This window comes from Euprymna scolopes, chromosome 43 (genome assembly GCF_053919585.1).
Source record: "Euprymna scolopes isolate OS-2025 chromosome 43, ASM5391958v1, whole genome shotgun sequence".
In the NCBI taxonomy this organism is placed as follows: Eukaryota; Metazoa; Mollusca; class Cephalopoda; order Sepiida; family Sepiolidae; genus Euprymna; species Euprymna scolopes.
The window spans coordinates 52,440,718-52,462,302 of record NC_136524.1 but is presented as its reverse complement, the minus strand read 5'-3'; the positions used below and the strand labels follow the sequence as shown (position 1 = coordinate 52,462,302).

The 21,585-nt window shown below is 34.5% G+C and overlaps 1 protein-coding gene across 3 annotated transcripts in view; it reads left to right on the top strand.

The window, feature by feature from the left end:
- The window catches only part of LOC145268348 (calcium uptake protein 3, mitochondrial-like), a 1,295,034-nt gene that overhangs the window by 685,636 nt on the left and 587,813 nt on the right, over window positions 1–21,585 (top strand). For all 3 annotated transcript variants that reach the window (XM_080123864.1, XM_080123865.1, XM_080123863.1), the window contains exon 3: window positions 15,029–15,139. In XM_080123864.1, coding sequence (XP_079979990.1) covers window positions 15,029–15,139 — 111 coding nt within the window. The remainder of the gene's footprint in view (window positions 1–15,028; window positions 15,140–21,585) is intronic.

The following is a 21,585-nucleotide window of genomic DNA, read 5'->3' as shown; positions in this document are numbered from 1 at the left end:
ACCTGACTTTTGCATTTTAAACTTTAATTTATGTCATTTATAAAATCAACAGTAGCTTCTCTACAGTGCAATGTAAACTACAATGTATTGTGGATTAAGTCACTGTGGGGAGGCATGTGAGGCTTCTTCCTGGTGCACCACGATGGGTACTCAACTAGAGTAAGCAATCAATTAATTCGATTGCAAAATGGATGATTTCACCAATTTTGATGACAATAAAAATACGGGAGTGTAAAACATGTTGATCATCATTCAATACCGGGCAACGTCGGGTCTTTCTGCTAGTATATATGTAACATATGCATATATTTATATATGTATTATACACACATATGTACATATTTGTATATATTTACTCTTACAACAAACCCTAACCCTAAGCCTAACCCTAACTCGCACAACAAAGCCATATATAGTGTCACACCCTCCCACACCTGCCACAGAAACTTGTGTTGTTTTGTTGCTAATGAATTCAAGAAACGGGAGATAAGTGCCTTATACAGAAAGTCTGGTATACTTACTCTAATGCCGACCCTTATGATCTAGGATATTTCTTTTCCTGAAAAAGCCACAAGAAAATCTCAAGTGGTACACTACTATATTAATTGGTCTTTGCTACTTGAAACTGGCGAAATTTAATCTAACGTTCGCTTTTGTAAAAGGAAAAAAAAAAAAAAGAGCCAAAACAGTATCTTGTAAAGAGTGTATTCAGCTGAAGCTTTAGTAATAATAATTAAGTGTTTGAACCTGTTGGGATTAACAGACGATTCTTATTATCAGATATAATGAGCATTTTAATTTATCCACATACGCGTGTTTCATCATTTAATATCCATCAGCGTGGCTATTTTAGATCTGGTAAACAATCGGTCTGGAGGAATGGCAATACAAGGTTGGAGCTCATTGAATAGCCATTAATACAATCCTCACTCATGATATTCCGTGATTCGATTGGCCTGCACAATCTCCAGAACTCAAACCTATCAAAAATATATGATATTACATCAAGCAACAGCTACGTAATGATAAATTTCAAATCTGGAAGAACTTTGGACAAAAATTAAAGAGAAGTCGGATGCCTTTTCACCAAAGTATTGCTGCAGACTAATTCAAGAGAATGCACCAAAATTAGCAGGCTGTCAAATTGCAAAATGGCTATGCTACTAAATATTAACTAGTTCATTGTTGCTGTTGTATTTGTGTTGCATTAATGTTCTAAAGTTACACTTAAATAACAATTTTCTATTGTGCGGCGTTTCTTTTTGCCTTCTCAATTTGGAGTTAATTTTTTTAGATTGGTGTGAACACTAGGATACTTCAATTAAAAGTCAAATATAAACAGGTAAAATTATAGAGGAATAAAAGGGCGAATCAAATGAGGTATAGGTTACTTAAGTAGTTATATTCAATTTAGCTTAAAATTGCCGTTTTTGAAAAAAATGACAAGTGCAGACTTTTTTTTGGTGCCAATATATATATATATATATATATATATATATATTGGCACCAAAAAGAAAGTCCGCACTTGTCATTTTTATATATATATATATATATATATATATATATATATATATGATCAAACATGCTACTGTATGCCTCTGAAACATGGACCTTGTACTGGTCACATATAGAACTGCTTGAGAGGTTTCATCAGCACTGTCTTAGACACATTCTTGGTTTAAAGTGGGATAGCTTTGTCCCTGATACATATGCCTTAAATAAGGTCCAAACAACCAGTATTGCTACCATTGTTATTAAGAACCAGATGTGTTGAGTGGGTCATCTTGTCCGGCTTGATGACTATCAACTCCCAAGCAGTTGTTCTATAGTGAGTTCCTTGTTGGCAAAAGACCCCAGCACAAGCCCAAAAAACGTTTTCATGATAGCATCAAGGAGAGTCTGGTGAGCTTTCATGTTCCTGTTGACAGTTGGGAGTCCCTAGCGTATGATCGCAAGCAACGGAGGGCACTGATATACAGGGGCGCAGAACACTTGGAAGCAGCTGTGACAAGCATAGTTGCCTGGCATTCTCCAGAATTTCGAGTCTCAACCTCCCCCAAATGGGGAGCCCTAAATGGTCACGTCACACAGCCAAGATAGACCGAGAGAAGCTCAAGAGAGAATGTAGGAAACACCAAACTTTGCCGCCCAATCATGGAGATCTTTGGATCTGTAAGGTGTGTGATCGGGCTCTCTTGTCCAAGGCAGGTTTTGTTAATTACATGAAAGTGCACAATGATATAGGTTCGGTTGCTGTTAGTTTCATCCAAACCAGTGATAGTCTTCAGTGTCATGTCTGCTTGAGGGTGTGAAAGTCGCTGGCATGACTGAAAAGTCATCTTTGGGCACATGGACTTTCAGTGACTGAGGGAGTGGCACTCGTCTGACAAGACGTCGCAATCATCACATGATCAATAATAGATAAGAAATATGAATAACAGGTCTCTTTCTTTGTCTCCGATCTTGAAACATATGTTCATACAACAGTTTCCCACTTTTTTTTATGCAGTTCTTTGGATTGTTGTGTTTTGCCGGATCTTTCAAGCTGCACTGATTAATATATATTTCTTCATTTCTATTTCTCTCTTACGGCTTTACCCTTTCCATGTGCTACAAAAAATAAAAGAAAAGATATTTCTTCATTTCTATTTCTCTCTTACTTACGGCTTTACCCTTTCCAGGTGCTACAAAAAAAAAAAAGAAGATATTTCTTCATTTTTATTTCTCTCTTACTTTCCCTCTCTGCCCTGCTCTAAGCAAGGCTGTCGACCTAGTCCCCAAATCACAAAACTCCATCATGAAAAGTTTCAAGAAAAAAAGTACATGATTAAACCTGAATCTCCAGCTTCTAACGTAGACCCTCCACTACCATGTCTCCTTCTCGAACGTCAGAGGGTCTATGTTCTAACCTTCCAGAAACCCAATTACAGGAGACTAAACTAGACATATTATTTCTAAGCGAAACTGGCATTGGACAGACCATTTCCCTAGATGAGTTCGTTAGTCGCATCAGCTTTCTTCACTCTCGTTCTTGGGGAGTCCACATGTGAGGCAATTGATCTTCTTGAGTCCAAAGGTAATAGCACACACTCCCATCTTGTGATTAAGTTAATTCCCGCGTACCGTTACTCGGACTTAGGGTTAGTTCCTGTAACTGAAGGCATATTACTCCGTACAGCAATCAAGAAAAACACTAAAGAAGCCGTTGATAAGTTTCTACAACTATAGGTTATTAACAAGTTAACGATCTAATTACAAGTCAATTATCATACAATGATACAAAAAGAATGAATGTGTATATGGGTGTTTGAATCGTGGAGTCCACAGACTGTCCGAAGAAATACTCTTTTTATTTATCATAAATTTTGATAGCAGTGGGATATTAACAGACACAATTAAGCGAATTCGTCTTTTCTTTCTTTCTTTTCAATGTTGCCGCCAACAGTCTGCAGATACAGGGTACTGGGAAACTTTTGTCAGTGATAGTGCCAAAGCGATAGTTTGTCCAGCTGCAAAGGGTTTTAGCTAGCCACAAATCTATTTTTTGTTTAAGTGTTATTTATGACAAAAGTACTAAATCAGCGTTCTTTCAGCTTGTGATAGAGAAGAATTGGCGGTAGTATTTAATGTTGGTGTATATTTCAGCGGTTAGGGGTTTCAAGATCTTTTCTCAGCTCAACTCTCTTCAATTCATTGTCAACTCTCTTCTCAACTGTCAAAAATCGCTCGTGCATAAGCTTATATAATAGGGTGATGGTGTGGGGAACTGGAGCTCCCAAGTCCAATCTTGCCAATCAGGGATCACTGCATCATATTCCCTTCTCTTCCGAGGTAAATTTCTATCAAGCTATTCTCACGCTGGGATTGTCCTTGAGAGATGACCTCAGAGTCAGATGCTGCTCCCAGTCATAGTTTAAACAACTTTTCACTACCGTCTCTCGAAATGCATTGTTTTCTTAGCAAAACAATGTTAGTATCAAGATGTTATTATCAATCCCCAATCTGCTAACTAAAGCTATTTTCCTTGGTTTTGGTTGTGCCATTGACCAAACAAATGGAGTCAGCAAGACAGTTAAGAACTTCCCGGACTTGTTCACATAATAAAAGCTCAAACTTAGCTCTATTATATATTATAACCGTTATTAATGTAAAATTCGACCACCACAGGTGGTTAGATAACAGTATTGCCCTCCTCTCCACAATCGCAGATGGTTGAGTCAGTTTTGTAACCACATTTGGTCATAAACTTTTGATCTCCTCATTCCTGTTGTCAGGCAGTTGAGATTTTTTTTTTTCACTGAAACAAGGGTGCTTCTGAACCGGAAGGGAGAACCTCAAGGGGAGATTTAATTTCGGTAATAATGGGTGAAAAATTACTTTCTAATTGACAGTTAAAGGCTCCAAGTAGAGAGCAGACAAAGCAGTATTACTTTGATGGAAAAAACACTGAATGCAAAAAATAGCAATGAACTCATTTTCTCTTTTGATCGTCCTATTCTTGTTTTCAGGCGATTGAGTGTTTTTCACTGGAACCAGGATGCTTCTGAACTGGGGGGGGGGGCGACAGAAGGAGGGATTCCCATGCCAGTAGAAGGGAGGTATTTTCTAGCTGTCTGATCCAAAGTTGTAGACTGGCCTTTTCTTGAGATGTTAGGTGTTTGATATGACCGTGGAAGCTCCTCCTTTAATTGCAGTCATTGCGCAAGTCCATGAAGGAGTTCGTGTTTATTAGTGGTAGCTTTTATGATCAATACTCGGCTGACCACTTCCTGTCTCATATCTGAAGGAGCAATACTAGTGAGGAGTGAAGGTTGTTCAGGTTGGTATGTGTCAGGTGATCCAGCAACAGGTGTTAATCAATGTTGGAAGCAAGCTAAATAATAATTGGAAGATAGGAAAAACTCCATCTAAATTTTGAATAGTAATAAAACGCCATCAAAATTTTAAATAGTAATAAAACTCCATCCAAATTTTAAATAGTAATAAAACTCCATCCAAATTTTAAATAGTAATAAAACGCCATCCAAATTTTAAATAGTAATAAAACGCCATCCAAATTTTAAATAGTAATAAAACGCCATCCAAATTTTGAATAGTAATAAAACGCCATCCAAATTTTAAATAGTAATAAAACGCCATCCAAATTTTAAATAGTAATAAAACTCCATCCAAATTTTAAATAGTAATAAAACTCCATCCAAATTTTAAATAGTAATAAAACGCCATCCAAATTTTAAATAGTAATAAAACTCCATCCAAATTTTAAATGGTAATAAAACTCCATCCAAATTTTAAATAGTAATAAAACTCCATCCAAATTTTAAATAGTAATAAAACGCCATCTAAATTTTAAATAGTAATAACACTCCATCCAAATTTTAAATAGTAATAAAACGCCATCCAAATTTTAAATAGTAATAAAACTCCATCCAAATTTTAAATAGTAATAAAATTCCATCCAAATTTTAAATAGTAATAAAACGCCATCCAAATTTTAAATAGTAATAAAATTCCATCCAAATTTTAAATAGTAATAAAACGCCATCCAAATTTTAAATAGTAATAAAACGCCATCCAAATTTTAAATAGTAATAAAACGCCATCCAAATTTTAAATAGTAATAAAACGCCATCCAAATTTTAAATAGTAATAAAACTCCATCCAAATTTTAAATAGTAATAAAACGCCATCCAAATTTTAAATAGTAATAAAACGCCATCTAAATTTTAAATAGTAATAAAACGCCATCCAAATTTTAAATAGTAATAAAACGCCATCCAAATTTTAAATAGTAATAAAGCTCCATCCAAATTTTAAATAGTAATAAAACTCCATCCAAATTTTAAATAGTAATAAAACGCCATCCAAATTTTAAATAGTAATAAAACGCCATCTAAATTTTAAATAGTAATAAAACGCCATCCAAATTTTAAATAGTAATAAAACTACATCCAAATTTTAAATAGTAATAAAACGCCATCCAAATTTTAAATAGTAATAAAACGCCATCCAAATTTTAAATAGTAATAAAACTCCATCCAAATTTTAAATAGTAATAAAACGCCATCCAAATTTTAAATAGTAATAAAACGCCATCCAAATTTTAAATAGTAATAAAACGCCATCCAAATTTTAAATAGTAATAAAACGCCATCCAAATTTTAAACAGTAATAAAATTAATTCCACATACCTGGCATCCTTTTTTAAATTTTTTTTTTTAATATTTTCCCAATACATAAGTCAAAATAAATTTATTTCTGGATTAAACATGGATTGTTTAGTTGTTTGCTTTAATATTAATATTTTTATTACCTTTATTATCACTCTTATCACTTTATTTATTCACTGATAATTATTAATTACTCTCTAGGAGTTTTCATTCAAGTTATTATCCGTGACTGCACACTAACAATAACCACTGTTGCTTTTTTTGGAGTCCGAGTGACAAAAGTCTCCCGGGATTTCCAGCACTCTCCAACTGTTTCCATAACTATTGAAAATGATTTCAGTATCCCAACAGCTTTTTATTGTCTAATGCTGGCAACGACCGTTCGTCTTCTAGATTTTAAATGGCAATAAGCCTTCTCAAGGTCCCTGTTTTTTCTACAAACTTCCAGTGGATGTCTGTTTCTTCCCTGAATCTTTAGGACCAGTTGTCAATTTCAGCCTCCATGTTTCCAATGCTTTCTTTCTTTCTTTATTATTATTATTATTAGTAGTATTAGTATTTATTCATTTATTTATTTATTGTAGGAGGAAGGGGGAGGAGAGGAATTTATTTATTTATTTATTCGAATTTACAATTTAAGGGACTCTGCAGGGAGTATCCTAATTCTAGATATTTCAATGCATGCAATTTTACACAAGATAACTTGTAACAACAATTACTCTCATCGTCAGGAGATTTCTTAAATTACAATTTATCTAATGAAAAGTTTATTTTAGAAAAAATAAAGTCTGGAAAGGATTAATAATAATAATAATAATAAGAAGAAGAAGAAGAAGAAGAAGAAGAAGAATTTGTTATCACTTAGCCTTCAGGGAGCATCATAAATTGTTTTCAAAAAGAATTCTTAGATAATGGCATGTATGAAAACTCCAAGTGAGTCGTCATGGTAACAGCCACAACAAAACAACTAATAATAATTACAATAACAAAAAAATAATGGTAATAATAGCAAAAATAATAACAATGATAATTACAATAATAATAATAACAGTAATAACAAAACAGTAGATAACCCCATCCAAGCCAGAAGACCGGACATGATAATAGTCAACAAGAAAAAAGGAACTTGTCAGAGAACTAAAAAGAATATGGAACCTTAAGAAAATCAACATAATACCAATAATTGTAGGAGCATTAGGAACAGTTCCAAAGAATTTGGAAACAAGACTAGGAGAAATCAGAATCAAAAGGAAGGATCAGACTATTCAATAGACAGTAATAATGAAAACAGTGAAAGTTTGAAAGAAAACCCTTGAATGTGGAACTTAATCTACAAGAATGACAATCGCCAACAGGTCATACAGAAAATAAGAGTAATAAAACAAAAATAAAATTTAAAACAAAAACTGAAGCTGCAAAATTGTACACTGACTACTTCCCCTCCTTCCCATCTCCCTTGCTTTCCTATCCCTTCTTTTTCCCCCTACCTATATTCCTCTCCTCCCCCTTCCCCCCTACAATTATCGGTTGACGCTGCACCAAATAGTCGAAGGGTCAGGGAGGATGGAAAGACCGAGGATTGAAAGCATTACCAGACCTCCACTGGATAGGTGCGGAGGGGATTCGGATGTTGGGTAGGCTTATTGCCACCCAAATTCCAGTGAGGTCCAATCGTCATTATCAGCAAGAAATCAAACGACTGTTGTGATAACACAAATTTATTTGCAAAAGTTGTCGAAAGAGGTGAGGATTACTGGAAATCTGGGGAGACTTGTTGTTAGCCAGACTCCAGGGAACACCAGCGATTTTCATCAGTGAGCAATATCTGATGATGACTTGTGTGAGAACTCCTAGTGAGTGAAATAATAATAATAATAACAATAATAATCTAATATAATAGTGAAATGGAATAAAATACTTTATCTTTATTTCTATCTTAGTAAATTCGTCACATTTACACCGTTGTAAAGAACTTACCTGCAGACTACAACACAGTCGTCTTCAAGGTCAATGTCATGAAAACTTTGTAAAGCCTTTTTAAGTAATCAAACTTTGTTTCTTTTCATCATTTTCAATCCTCTCATAGTAATGTTAGTCATTCAACTGGCAATCTCATTTACCCTTATACTTGAGTTGCTTTTAACCTTGGTATACCCAGCGTTGCCACGTTGAAATAATATACATCATATATGACATCTATGATGGCTTCATATATTGACATATATATATACAAATAAACAGACAGGAATGCGGTTTTATTATAATACTAGTGGCCTAGTAAGGCCACAGGGGAGACAACTAAACAAAAATAAGCCCTAAGTAAAATTCATCTCAAAGCAGCAAAACTAAAGCTGGATTGCCAGGACACTATATATACAAATGTAGGCAAATTTGAGCATATTTTATTGGTTTGAAAATATAGGTCGTTTTTTGGGGATTTTTTTTACCAATTGTCAAAATATTTTAACCATACAATAGTATTACAATCTTCAAAAAGCCTGCAAATTTTCATATAGTTTCGTCCCATAGAACCAAAGATATGAGCATTTTAATATTCAGTTTGGCTACAAGTATATATATATATATATATATATATATATATATATATATATATATTAGTAAGTTATATAACTTACTACCTATGTATTGAGCACTGTTGAAGAAAATACTTAAATTTTATGCATACAATTATACTTTTGTATATTAATTTATGTGATTAAATGAAGTAGTCATAGTGTATATATATATATATATATATATCACCTTTTTTGGCAATTTTATGTTCCAAATCTCAGGAACTATTGATCAGAATTTAACAAATGAAGGCTCATTGGAAAGCTAATCACCTGAATTCTGTAATGGGCTATGTGATATTTGCCCTTAAATTCGCACATTAAGGGGGTCATCCGTCATTAAGATCCTATTTTTGGCACTTTGTTTTACAGTTATAAAATATTTCAATCATAGTTATTTGTTTTCCTAGTTTTGCATATGAATTAATATCTGATGTTTTCCCAAAACCTCTGACCTTGATGGAGGGGAGACTAAAACTGGCTGCTATGGTTTCAAATGATCTGAAATAACAGCAAGGGGAGAGCTGATTCCAAATATTTCTCATATGTTATGTCTCCCTTCTTTGGTTTTCATACATAAAGTATATTTCACAGTATATAAGGCTTATTTGATACTGGAGATATTCATAATCGTAGCCTATTTCTATGAGAAATATTTGGAATCAAGTCTCCCCTTGCTGTTATTTGAGATCATTTGAAACCATAGCAGCAAGTTTTTGTCTCCTCTCCATCAAGGCCAAAGGTTTGGGGGAAATATATATATAAATAAGTGAAAAAAAAAAAAGAAATGGTAAATTATGTGAGTATCCAGGAGTAAAGAATGTAGAAACTTTTAAATCTTAATACTTTTTATTTCTTTTCATTTTATATACTTTTTAAGCTTTTCACGGAGAATTACATGCATGAAGAATTTCAATCTTCATTTGTCTCAGAGTTAGGCTCTGTTTTATTTTATTTCAATAACATAATAAGCAGATGAACTGCTCCACCCCATATGTGTCTATTTGCATCATGCGGGCGTGGTCTTATGATCCAGTAGGTATTTAAGAAGATATGGGAGATAGAGAGAGACAAAATAACGATATTTGTTTTCATGGTATTAACCATTATCATCTTTGAAATCTAGTGAATGATGCAGCCTTTTCTCTTCCCTGCAACCTCTTTCCACACAAAAGAATCTTTGCGAACCTGTTTCTGCTCTATTGTTATTTTCATGGCAAGTGCTCGACTGAACTCCAATCTATGCACCCACTTGCCAAACATTCATAAAAAAACACTCAACTACCTGCAACGACTATATACAATTTCCCCCATTCTCTATCTTTTTTTTTTTTTTACATAAGCATCACCACTTATCAAGGCCAAGAGGCCACTCAAGGATAAGGGTTAAAGAGTGTACAGTAGAAATTGGACAATATAGTAATCGTTAATAATGGAAATTCAGTAAATTTATTAACTTATATGGAACGGCTCATCAAGAACTTGTTTACGTTAGACTTGAACACAACCATATTGTAGTCAGCTGGAAAGCAGGAAAACGGAAGGCAATTCCACAGGCGTGCAGTTCTAAGAAAGAAGCTTTGTTCATGGAATCTACGGTTAGGTTTAGGTACAGATAAAGAGTGGGGGAAATTATTGATAGTGTTTTCTGACTGGTGTTTCTTGTGAAAGTCTGGCAAGGGGGGGGGGATCATAGATTGGAGCTCAGCCGAGTACTTGTCATGAAAATAACAATAAAGCAGAAACAAACTCGCAACATCTCTTCTATGAGAAAGAGGTTGCAGGGAAGAGAAAAGGACATTCCCTACAAGGCTATAAAGTCTATTTTTAATTCTATCAAGGCAGGACAAGTCCTTTCTAGCAGCTCCTGCCCAGATTGGCAACAGTACTCCATTCTTGGACGTACCTGGCTCTTATATGGATAGAAAATTGCATCAGCAGTGAAATATCTACTGGATCAATAGAAGGATCCCACCATTTTTCCAGCGGCCTTGGCAACAGATTTAATGTATGTGTTCCATTTAAGATCAGGAGTAAAGGTCAAGCCCAGGAGCTTGTCAAAACATGAGGCCTCCCCAAGACGAGAGCCATTCATTTCAACTGATGCCAGATGGGGATCTGAGTGTTGATGATGTAAAGATAAAAGCTTGGTTTTAGATGCATTAAAAGTAACAAGCCACCTCTTTCCCCATTGTACCACTTGCTCAAGATCAGAGGAGAGAGAATCAGTCGTTTACGGTCTTAGATGTGCTACCATAGATAGTAGTGTCATCAGCTTAGATGTCTACGAATGATGTAAAAATGTGATTTGGAAGATCATTAATGTAGATCAGGAAGAGAGTTGGGCCTAGGATGGACCCCTGAGGGACTTCAGCATTAATACTGAGAGCTTCTGATTTCTGCCCATCAACCACTATTCTTATGACCCTATCAGAGAGAAATGATTTAATAATTGAGAAGACATTTCCAGCTATACCATAGCTGGAAATCTTGTGAAGTAAACCTTTATGCCATACTCTATCAAAGGCCTTTGATATATCAAGAGCAATTGCCCTAGAAAGGTAGCCTCTGTCAAGAGATTCACTAATCCTATGAGATATAACTCTAAGCTCATCTGCTATAGATCTAGCAGAACAGAAACCATATTGCATGTCACTAAGAAGGTTATTTTTGCTGAGATGGTTGATTACTTCTCTATTTAACACAGATTCTAGCAACTTACTCATGATGCACAGGAGACTTATTGGCCTGTACTGAGAGGGAGATGAGCGATCACCTGAATTCTTAAATATGGGGCATACTGATGAGATTTTCCAGAGTTATGGGAAGCAATTCTTAAGACAACGTTTAAACAGTTTTGTAAGGATGGGTGCTAGTTCTGTTATAAATCTAAACGCAGGTTCCATGAACAAAGCTTCTTTCCCAGAACTGACCGCCTGTGGGACACTGTTTCCCTAGCCTGCTTCTCAGTTAAATACGACATGGTAGCCTTCAAATCCAATGTAAACAAGTTTTTGTTGAGCCATCCTCTTAAATAACCAAATTCTACCCAATTTACACCATTAATGATTACTACACTATCATCTTACATTCATTAAGTTTCATCCTTAAGTGGCTTTTAGGCCTTGATAAGTGGTGACTTCTAAATTTAAAAAAAAAAAGTATTACCTAAGATTCAAAGATATCGGTTCAATTGTAGCATAAGAACGTTTGGAATTATTTTGCCTGGTTTTCACCAGGCAAAATAATTTTTGAATTACAACTTTTGAATAACATTTATCTTTATAAATTGTAACTTTTATCAGAAGTCTTACATGTTGTCAATCGTTTTTATTCATGACTAGCAGGCCACCCAGCATTGCCCCGTCATAAAATATGCTTAAAATATGCTATGAAGACATGTTTGCTTCAAGGCTAAAAATTAAAGCATGAACCAATAGCTATTACGTTACGCATGCATATTCATAATCAAGTCGTTCAACCTCCACCTTTAACACTTTTACACCGATTTTCCCCGGCTAAAACTCAAATATAAAGTTTCGCATTGGTTTGAATACCCTATATATTGTTTCATGTCTGTAGACCAAAAACTGACAGGAGTTTGGTAGGTAAAATTCTTTAAACAAATATATATACGCATAGAGGTTTGTGTTTACTATAAACGTTTTACGCAAATATTATACAAGTATAACTCAAGTAGAATATCTGCGTGAATATAATTACACGTAATAGTTAACTAAAGATGATCATCCCATAAGAAAACCGAAAAAAAAACTTAATAAATGTTTAAAACAATATGCAAATAGGCTAGATCTTTTGCAGAGGAATGCAATTCCACGACCCATATATAACGAAGTTGTATTTTCTTTTTAAATAAAAAAAAAGAAAAGGGGTTTAGTATGAATATCAATACAAAAAAAAAAAAAAATTATAGGAGTATGTATATTATGTACTCATTGGGAGTTCTTACGCAGGTCATCAAAGCTTGCTCACTGACAAGAATCAGTGGTGTTCCATAAATCTGGTGACAACAAGTCTCCCCCTGATTTCCATTGTATTCTCCACGTTTTTTGACAAGTTTTCAAATTAATTTACATCAATAAGCCTCCTCAAGATCACAGTCCTCGTTACACTTATCAAGTGGAGGTCTCGTTAGTGCTTGCTCTCCTCAGTCTTTCCATGCTCCTCAGCCCCCTCAACTATTTAGTGCGGTGCCAGTCAATGCCGACACTAGAATCTTTTAGTTAACTTACAATTTTGTGGTTTCAGTTTTTTTGATATAATGTAGTGTTTCTCTATCATTTTGTTTAATCTCTGTTGCAGTTTACACATGGCTGGCCAGCAATTTTAGTCTTTTTTTTTTTTTTTTTTTTACATAGGCATAACCATTATCAAGGCTAGAGACCACTCGAGGATAAGGGTTAAAGAGTGTACAGTAGTCAGTTGGACAATATAGTAATCATTAGTAATGGAAATTCGGTAAATTTGTTAACTTAAGTGGAACGGCTCATCAAGAACTTGTTTACGTTGGACTTGAAGACAACCATATTGTAGTCAGCTGGAAAGCAGGAAAGCAGATGTGCAGTTCTAAGAAAGAAGCTTTGTTCATGGAATCTACGTTTAGGTTTAGGCACAGATAAAGAGTGGGGAGAATTATTGATAGTGTTTTCAGCTAGACGTGTTTCTTGTGAAAGTTTGAGGGGGGGGGGCCATAGATTAAAACTCATTCGAGCACCTGCCGTGAAAATAACAATAAAGCAGAGACAAACTCGCAACATCTCTTCTGTGAGAAAGAGGTTGCAGGGAAGAGAAAGAAAGTTTATTTTGAACTCTATGTGGATTAGTCTCTGCATTAGAGAGTTTTCCTTAAGATTTCAACCATTTTCATTATTACTATTCGGTGTACATCCTCAGCCCCCCCCCCCTGATTCCAATTTCTCCCATCCTTTTTTTTTTTTTCTTTAAAAGTTTTTCATCATTGTTCCCACTACTCCTACAATTATTTGTTTATCCTGACTTTCTTCATGTTCCATATCCCTTTATGTTCTGTGACCAGTTCCATCTACTTGCTTCTATTATCTTCATTATTATTGCTGCTGTTGTTGTCGCCGCCGCCGCCGCCACCACCACCACCATCATCATCATCATCATCAACAACAACAAAAAGGACGAGTTTGCTTTAAACTATTAATTTTCGTTTTTAAATTTATAAAATAATACTAAGAATATTTTTTTTATATATATATATATATAAAACAATGTTTATTTTATGTCTATTTTTTATATATAATCATATTTTTAAAGGGTAAAAGTAGTTTGTTGTAATAAACAGAAGATGTTCATCTCATGGACATGAATCATTAAAACATAGAATTAAAGTGAGGTTTAAAGACTTTAAAGGGTAAATTAGAATTGTATGCAATTTTTTTATATTATCATTAAAAAAAAAAAAAATGTACAAATCAAATTGAACAAGGATTTCTTTCACATTTTCCTTTTCAGCAAAACTACAGTTTTTGGTCCTCTGATAAAAGGAGGGAGTCACCTGTAAATTCACCCTTGTCCATTCGTCTGTTCGCCTGTCCGCACTTTTCTCAATAACTACGTCTTGGAATTTTTTAAAATTTTGTACAAACATTAAACATGATATGAGTAAAAAAGTAACAGAATGGATTTTCTGGGAAAACTCCGGTTACCCGCCCCCCACCCTCCCCAGAGGTGCTTTTCAGATTAAAATGGCTAAAATTGATACTTTCGTGCTTATTTAAAAAAAATTGATGCCTTGGATTTTTATAAAACTTTCTGAAAAGTTGTAACTAACTGATTTCTATATAATTTTGTTTGTCTATACTTCGCGATAACTCTTGGGTGTGCCCCAGGGGCTCTTTTAGGGCTAATAAAAACACTCCATTTTTGGGACTATTTGACCATATTTGTCCAAAGTTTTCTGTGTATGTCTATTTAGCAGTTTTGCATGGTGCTGAACTCAAATTTAAATATGTTAAGGCTTTGGGGCTAAATGGGGAATGGTGGTGCAAAAGATGGACTTGGTCATTTTTTTTTTTTTTTTTTTTGCATTATGCAGAACTTAAATTTACATATGTTAAGGCCTAAAAACACCGTTTGTTCATTTTCACCAGGATTTGATGTCCCCCTGGGGACTTTTTGGGCTAAAGAAGGGGGGTCATTTTTTTTATGCCTCATTCACTGTGCACTCATGGGGGACCATGCATGTTTCACTTGTTAATATTTTGGTTAATTTACCTCTGTATTTTTTTTTTTCAGCCCGCATTGGCCATACAAAGTTCAGGAAGCAGGATGTTGAAGAAATGCTAAATAAGACACCAAGCAAAAGCAAAGCCCCAACTGATCTCTTCCGCTCACTTCACAGCCAGGGTGAGTTTTCTTTGCATTCTCACTAGTGATGGGACAATTCCAATATTTTTCCCAATTCCCATTCAATTATCAATTCCGCACTAAATTCCCGATTCTTATTCTTTCTAAATCTCTGAATATTTAACTATAGAGTTGTTTTTATTCCCGATTACCATAAAAACATATGTTAAATGTGCAGATATTTTCTCAAATATAAAAGTAAATCACTTATCGGGGATGATCAATAGATTTTTGTTTTACTGATAGTTAAAAATCAATAAATATTCATTATCTTATCATTATTACCAGCAGCGGAAGATATTGCTTTAAGCAAAATCAAATAATATAAGGTGATTAAAGATAAGTAAAAGACTTATTTTTGGCACTTGAAAATCACCATATTTTTTCTGATTCCAATACCCCCAAAAGTTTTGATTTTTCCCATTCCGATTCCAATTAATTGTCTCAACACTAGTCGTTACTCTATATAGTTCAAAATTCACTTCTGTTTCATGTCTCAACCAAAGCAGGTTATAATTTTTAAAATACCTTTCTATTTATTTTGTTGTTTTTTTTATGACTATAAATAAGACATTGTTTAGTATAGAGCTTCACAATAGCCAAATAAAACTAATTAACGGTAATAAAACTATCATATGAAAATATAACAAGAAATAATCTGTTTAATAAATAATTTGTTTAATCTAATCACAGAATCAATTCTCTATTGAATATTATATTGTACCTAATACATAGTACTGATTAAAAAAAAAAAAAGTTTTAAAAATGACTTGGGTGCTATCAGTTATAATCAAAATCAAACAATTTAGCACTCCAGCCGTGTCTTGTACTGTAGCTATTGAGAGATAGGTAAGAATGATTTAATATTAAGTGAATTAAATTTTGGCATGTGAAGAAAGGAATAAAAATAATTTGGCAAGTTGAAATTAACAGTTTGCATTTCACCTTGTCAGCATATTTCTGTACGCGTTATTCATCCATCCAAACAATGATTTTACTCATAATAAACAATCCTTGGTGTATGGTTACTACTTCGTGTTAATTTTAGTGTTATGTGACCAGTAGTTTACGAGTTTATCGGTTAAATATTTTCACACGAATACATACACACATACTTTATTTTTATAGTAGAAGAGAGAGGAATGGGCTGGATGGATGTGAAAGAGAGGTGAGGTGATTAAAAAGGTGTGGAAAAATGGGAAAGGAGGAAGAATTGACCAACACTACTCCAATAAGATAAAACATGAATTGTCTCTATTATACACACAACGTTTTAGCCAATATAACCTCCAACCTTCTTCAGGTGTATCTTGTTGAACTCGAAGATCTTTTTGACAAATTCAAGAATCTGTACGGAATTTTGGACAGAACCCTTTCTTTAATCCACGGGATGCTGCCGTTCCATCATTCGTGACTGGGTAGAAGTCTTAAGCAATTCACAATTGCATTCTTAGTATCGCTTGCACTGAGGATTGAACCTTCAACCTCGAGAAGAGTATTACTTAGCAATGAATTTACTTTGCACTTTATCCGTTATGCCATGAGTTTTTGTATATAAGTCTCTATACTTGAATAATAAAGAATACTTTTTCTTCTGTGTCATATTCATAATAAAAATAATGCAGATAATATAGAAGTGAAGATATATATATATTATTTTATTCAGTTTAGGTAAACAAAATTACCATAAATCACAATATTTCAGTCTTAAAAGACACTGTCAGGCGACAATATACCTCTGGTCTTACTGGAGTCCAGGCATTTTCATTTACATTTAAATGACTGATGTCGAGTAAGGCCAGAGGTATATTGTCACCTGACAGTGTCTTTTAAGACTGAAACAGTAGACTTATTGTTGTGACTTATGGTAATTTTGTTTACATAAAATGAATAAAATAATATCCTCTTTTAATTGCGTACTATCAACAACCTTGTTGAAATTCAATGGTTTTTACTTTGGATATTTTGGTAAAGAAAAAGAGAAATAGCATTACTTTAGACTTATTATCAGGTAATAAGTGAGTACTGGTACAGTTTGTGACCCATGCTAAAACCGACTTTTCGTCAGTATCTTCTGGCTGGTTACATAGATAGCTAGAAGATGCTGAATGAAGCTACCCAGTGTAACGTAAATCGTTGATTGATATGTAGAGATCCAAGATGTTGTAAACTCTGTCGCAAGGAAATGGAAGAAAGGAAAAACTCAACTCACTTTCTATTTTAACACAAGCCTTTATATCTGGTATTTCCAACGACACATTTTTTTTTCTTCTAAATATTTAAACGGTTCATTTCTCCTTCTCCAGTCGCGTGACTTTTTGTCTCTATTGTGACGTTACCCACATGTCTCGAACACGTGCTTCTCTCGTGACATCTTAAACCACATTCCTCCAGACACCCTGAAACATGTGCTTCTCTGAACACCTCTTTTTTTTTTTTTATCTCCGCTGTGATGTCACTTTGTGCAGCTAGCTTGGTCATTTGCATATGTTTATACACCTCTTGCCAGCATCAGCGTTTCTGTTACACCTGCATAAAATTCAAACCGGAACAAAAATGTAAAGCACATTAATTGTATGAAAAATTCTATAAAAAAACAAGTTATTTGATATGGAAAATGTGATAAAACAACTGCTGTAAGTTTTTTTATTTTACCAAAAAAAAAAAAAAACCTTTTTTATTATTTTTACAAAAAATTCGGAATTCCTCAGTAAGGGCGCCTCAGGCGATTAGCTATAAACTAACCTCTTCTCAAAGAAAGAAGACAACGTCTAGAATCCTAGAATTGCAAAGAACAGGTTCTTACATTTTTTTTTATGGCTAGTGTTTCTCAGAACATTTTTTCTTGTTTTACACAATGTTGAACTTTTTTTTTTTTTTGAATGGCAGTGTTAATGCAGGCGAATTTTATAACTTGCTCAATTCACAAGTGAAAATTATCACATTCTGTCCTGCAATCTGATTGGCTGAGCACATAATCAGCTATTGGTTGTTCACATGCAGTACTAATTATTCGTATACCTTTTTCAAAAGTGCGTAATGGTAAATTGGTTGTTTGTAGAAATGGAATATGCTATGCTTCCTTTGAAATGGCATTTTAGATCTGTCTGAGCATTTCTATTAGATCTTGTCTGTTAGCCAGACTTTCTGCTATACTGGATTTTAGATCTGTCCGAACATTTCTATTAGATCTTGTCTGTTTGCCAGACTTTCTGTTATACTGGATTTTAGATCTGTCCGAGGACTTCTATTAGATCTTGTCTGTTTACCAGACTTTCTGCTATACTGCATTTTAGATCTGCCCGAACATTTCTATTTGACCTCAGTATATCAGCCATTTGAGATTCCACACCAAAGACACAAGGGCTGGTCATAGCTTCCAAGTCAGCTTTAACAATTGCAGGCCACATCTTCAGTTGACTATAGCTCATCTTGCACCATCATCCCAGTAGCAGTGCTGGTGCTATTACCTTTTGAATCAGGCCACTTGGTAGACAACCAAACCACCAAAGCCTCTTGATAAGCTTTCTCAAGTTTGGATCATACATGGATTCTGGTATTTGGGTCAGGGTTGGAGGCATGAATCCTGATAATATTGCTGATCAAAGATTTCTAGCCTTTGAATGTCAACCACTCTTCGGGTTAAGGTATTGTACCTTTAAAGAATGAACAAGTCAATCACAGAGTTGACATGAAGCAAAGTGAGACTTGTTGATTTCGATTGAGTTGTCATTTTTTCCTTGGAGGTGGTACTGAGACATTTAAAGTTTTCAACCTTTTGGACTACTTTCCTGTTAAGAGTTAGTGACACGATGTAGCAGAATGGTGTAGGCCAAGAGAATCTTTGTTTTTGAGGCATTAATTTTCATGCCAATCCACAAAGCTGTGTCGCTGATACCACCATTTGCAGTTTGAATATCTGCATATGTCTCGCCTAATACTGCAACATCGTCAGCAAAGTCGAGATCAGTGGCTGTAAAGTCTTGTTCAACTGTTACACCTGGAACGTCAATAAGTCCCTGCTTTAAGATCCAGTCAATAATGTAATTGAAAAGAACTGATGAAAGAAATTAACATTCATGAACATGAGACTGTACATTGAATAAATTAAAATCCTTGCTGTAACAGTGGATCTTGGTCCTGCTATATATATATATATATATATATATATATATATATATATATATATATATATATATATTGATTAGGTTGAGCAATTTTGTAGGGAACCCATCATGCCTCATAATCTTCCACAGACATTTGTGAGCATCAGAGTTGAATGTAGCTGCAAAATCAACAAAGTAGACAATGATTGACTTTTAATAGCACCAGCATTGCTCCAATACTTGGTGTAATGTGAAAATTTAGGATAATTGCAAAAATTTCCAGTGCAGAATCAATTAGGTTAATCCTCCTGTAATTGTTGCAGACTTGCCTGTTGCCTTTTTTGGAGAGAAGGGGCAGAATTGAGTCGTTCCAATCATTGGGAATTTTCTTTGGTGTTCCAGATATAACAGAAAATTTGAGGGAGTCAGTTCACCATGGTTTCTAGGCAGCACTTATCAAGTCTCAGCTGGCAACTCATCTTCACCAGCAGTTTTGTTATTTTTCAGTTTATGACTTCTGCAATTTCAGTGACCGTAGGGACATCGCAATCACATTCATAAGGAATCATGATTACTTGATTAGGCCCTTTGTAGGCAGGTTGTGCTTTAACAGCTCCGCAAAGTGTTGATGCCCATGTTGGGATCTTTCCGACAGATTTGTGATTCCTGCTTCTTGCTTATTGAGCAAGATTTTGTTTACACTACGGACAACTTTTGTTGTCAACTGAAGAGGCTGATATAGCTTTCGTAAATCACCTATAGCTGCTGCTACTGCTTATTCCATTTGCGATAATATTGCACTCCAAAACATTTTTACGATTTTGCAGAACAAGATGCTTGCCTTCTCAAGACGGGGAAGATCGGATCATAGCTATTTTTTGCAGTATTTCTTCATCCAGACAAAATTGTATGTTGTGAGAATCCTTTTGATGATTATTAGAAGCAATTCTTTATGAGCAACTTCTTTATGAGCAATTCTTTATGAGCAACTTTTTGGATATTGTCTTTAAAGACGGACCAATGCTTCTCTGGCAATGCATCAAGATCAAGCAGTGGGAGACCATCAAAGTCGTTTTCAATTTCAACTTAAAAACATCCACTATCAGCATCACATTAAAACTTACTGACATCTAATCGCAATGAAAATTGAGACTTAAGGATAGTTTTCAACTGGTAGTCGATGTTTGGCACATATAAGCATATGATCTGAACCATTGTGATTTCTTGTTTCAACACCTTGGAACATGTGGCCGTCTAGAACGCAGCTGCTCCATCTTGAACAAATTTAAATGTACTCAATTTGGCTAGACAATCGACCATCACTCGAATATAATGTGATCGTGTGTTGTCATGCGTGCTGGAAGCTTGTATTTTTTAACTACCTATCTATTAAACGAGGCAAAATTGATCATTTGATCACCGATTTCCTAATCCAAAGGGCCTGATGACATCATGTGACAATCAGTCTCATTTCTCTGTTCAAGCATTCCAGACATCAGTGATGATTAGCATATTGCTTGGTGGGGCAGTTGCTGTTAAGTGTAGGAGCTGTGACTGCAGAAAGGGTCAGATGATCCCGCTCTCCTTTTAAAGTTACTAAACGGTCAATATTCCCTCTGCCCACACCCTCTCTCTCTCTCTCTCTCTCTCTCTCTCTCTTGTACTTTCACTCTCACTGAGTATGAGAGATTATTTGCTGAATACAAAAGCTGAGAGGAACATGCAGAGGAGAGGGACAATGCTGGACATATTCTTTTATATATATATATATATATATATATATATATATATATATTGTTTTTGGGGTTGCTGATTAGCACTCAGTTAAGTATTTCATGTTTTATTTCACCCAGACTCAACATCCAATCCCGTCTCCATCCTTGTTAGACAGTATGCAATTCTAAGACAGAAGCTTAGTTCAAGTCATTGTTTAATTAACATAAAAAATAATCTAATCCTTGGTTATTTTCTTTTGATAGCTTGTAAACTATTTTTTTTCTAATATTTGTTTTCATATTTTTTTCTGCGATTACTTTGATTGAACCACTTGCATTGTGTTAATTAGATAAGCCCTTGAATAACTATTGTCCTCAAAAGGTATCCGGACTAAAATTGTACTTATATATACATCAAAAATAAATAAATAAAACGTTGATTTTCTTTAAAATGCAAGATGTGATTAAAAGGTATCCAGCAGATAGAAGCAGTATTTACAAAGACAGAATTTTCAAACAAATATCAAAACATGGGTTTTTGTTCGAAACATGATTCAAAAGTATTTAATAAGATGAAGTATTTACCATCGCACAATTTAATTTAAAATAAAATGAAATAAAACGT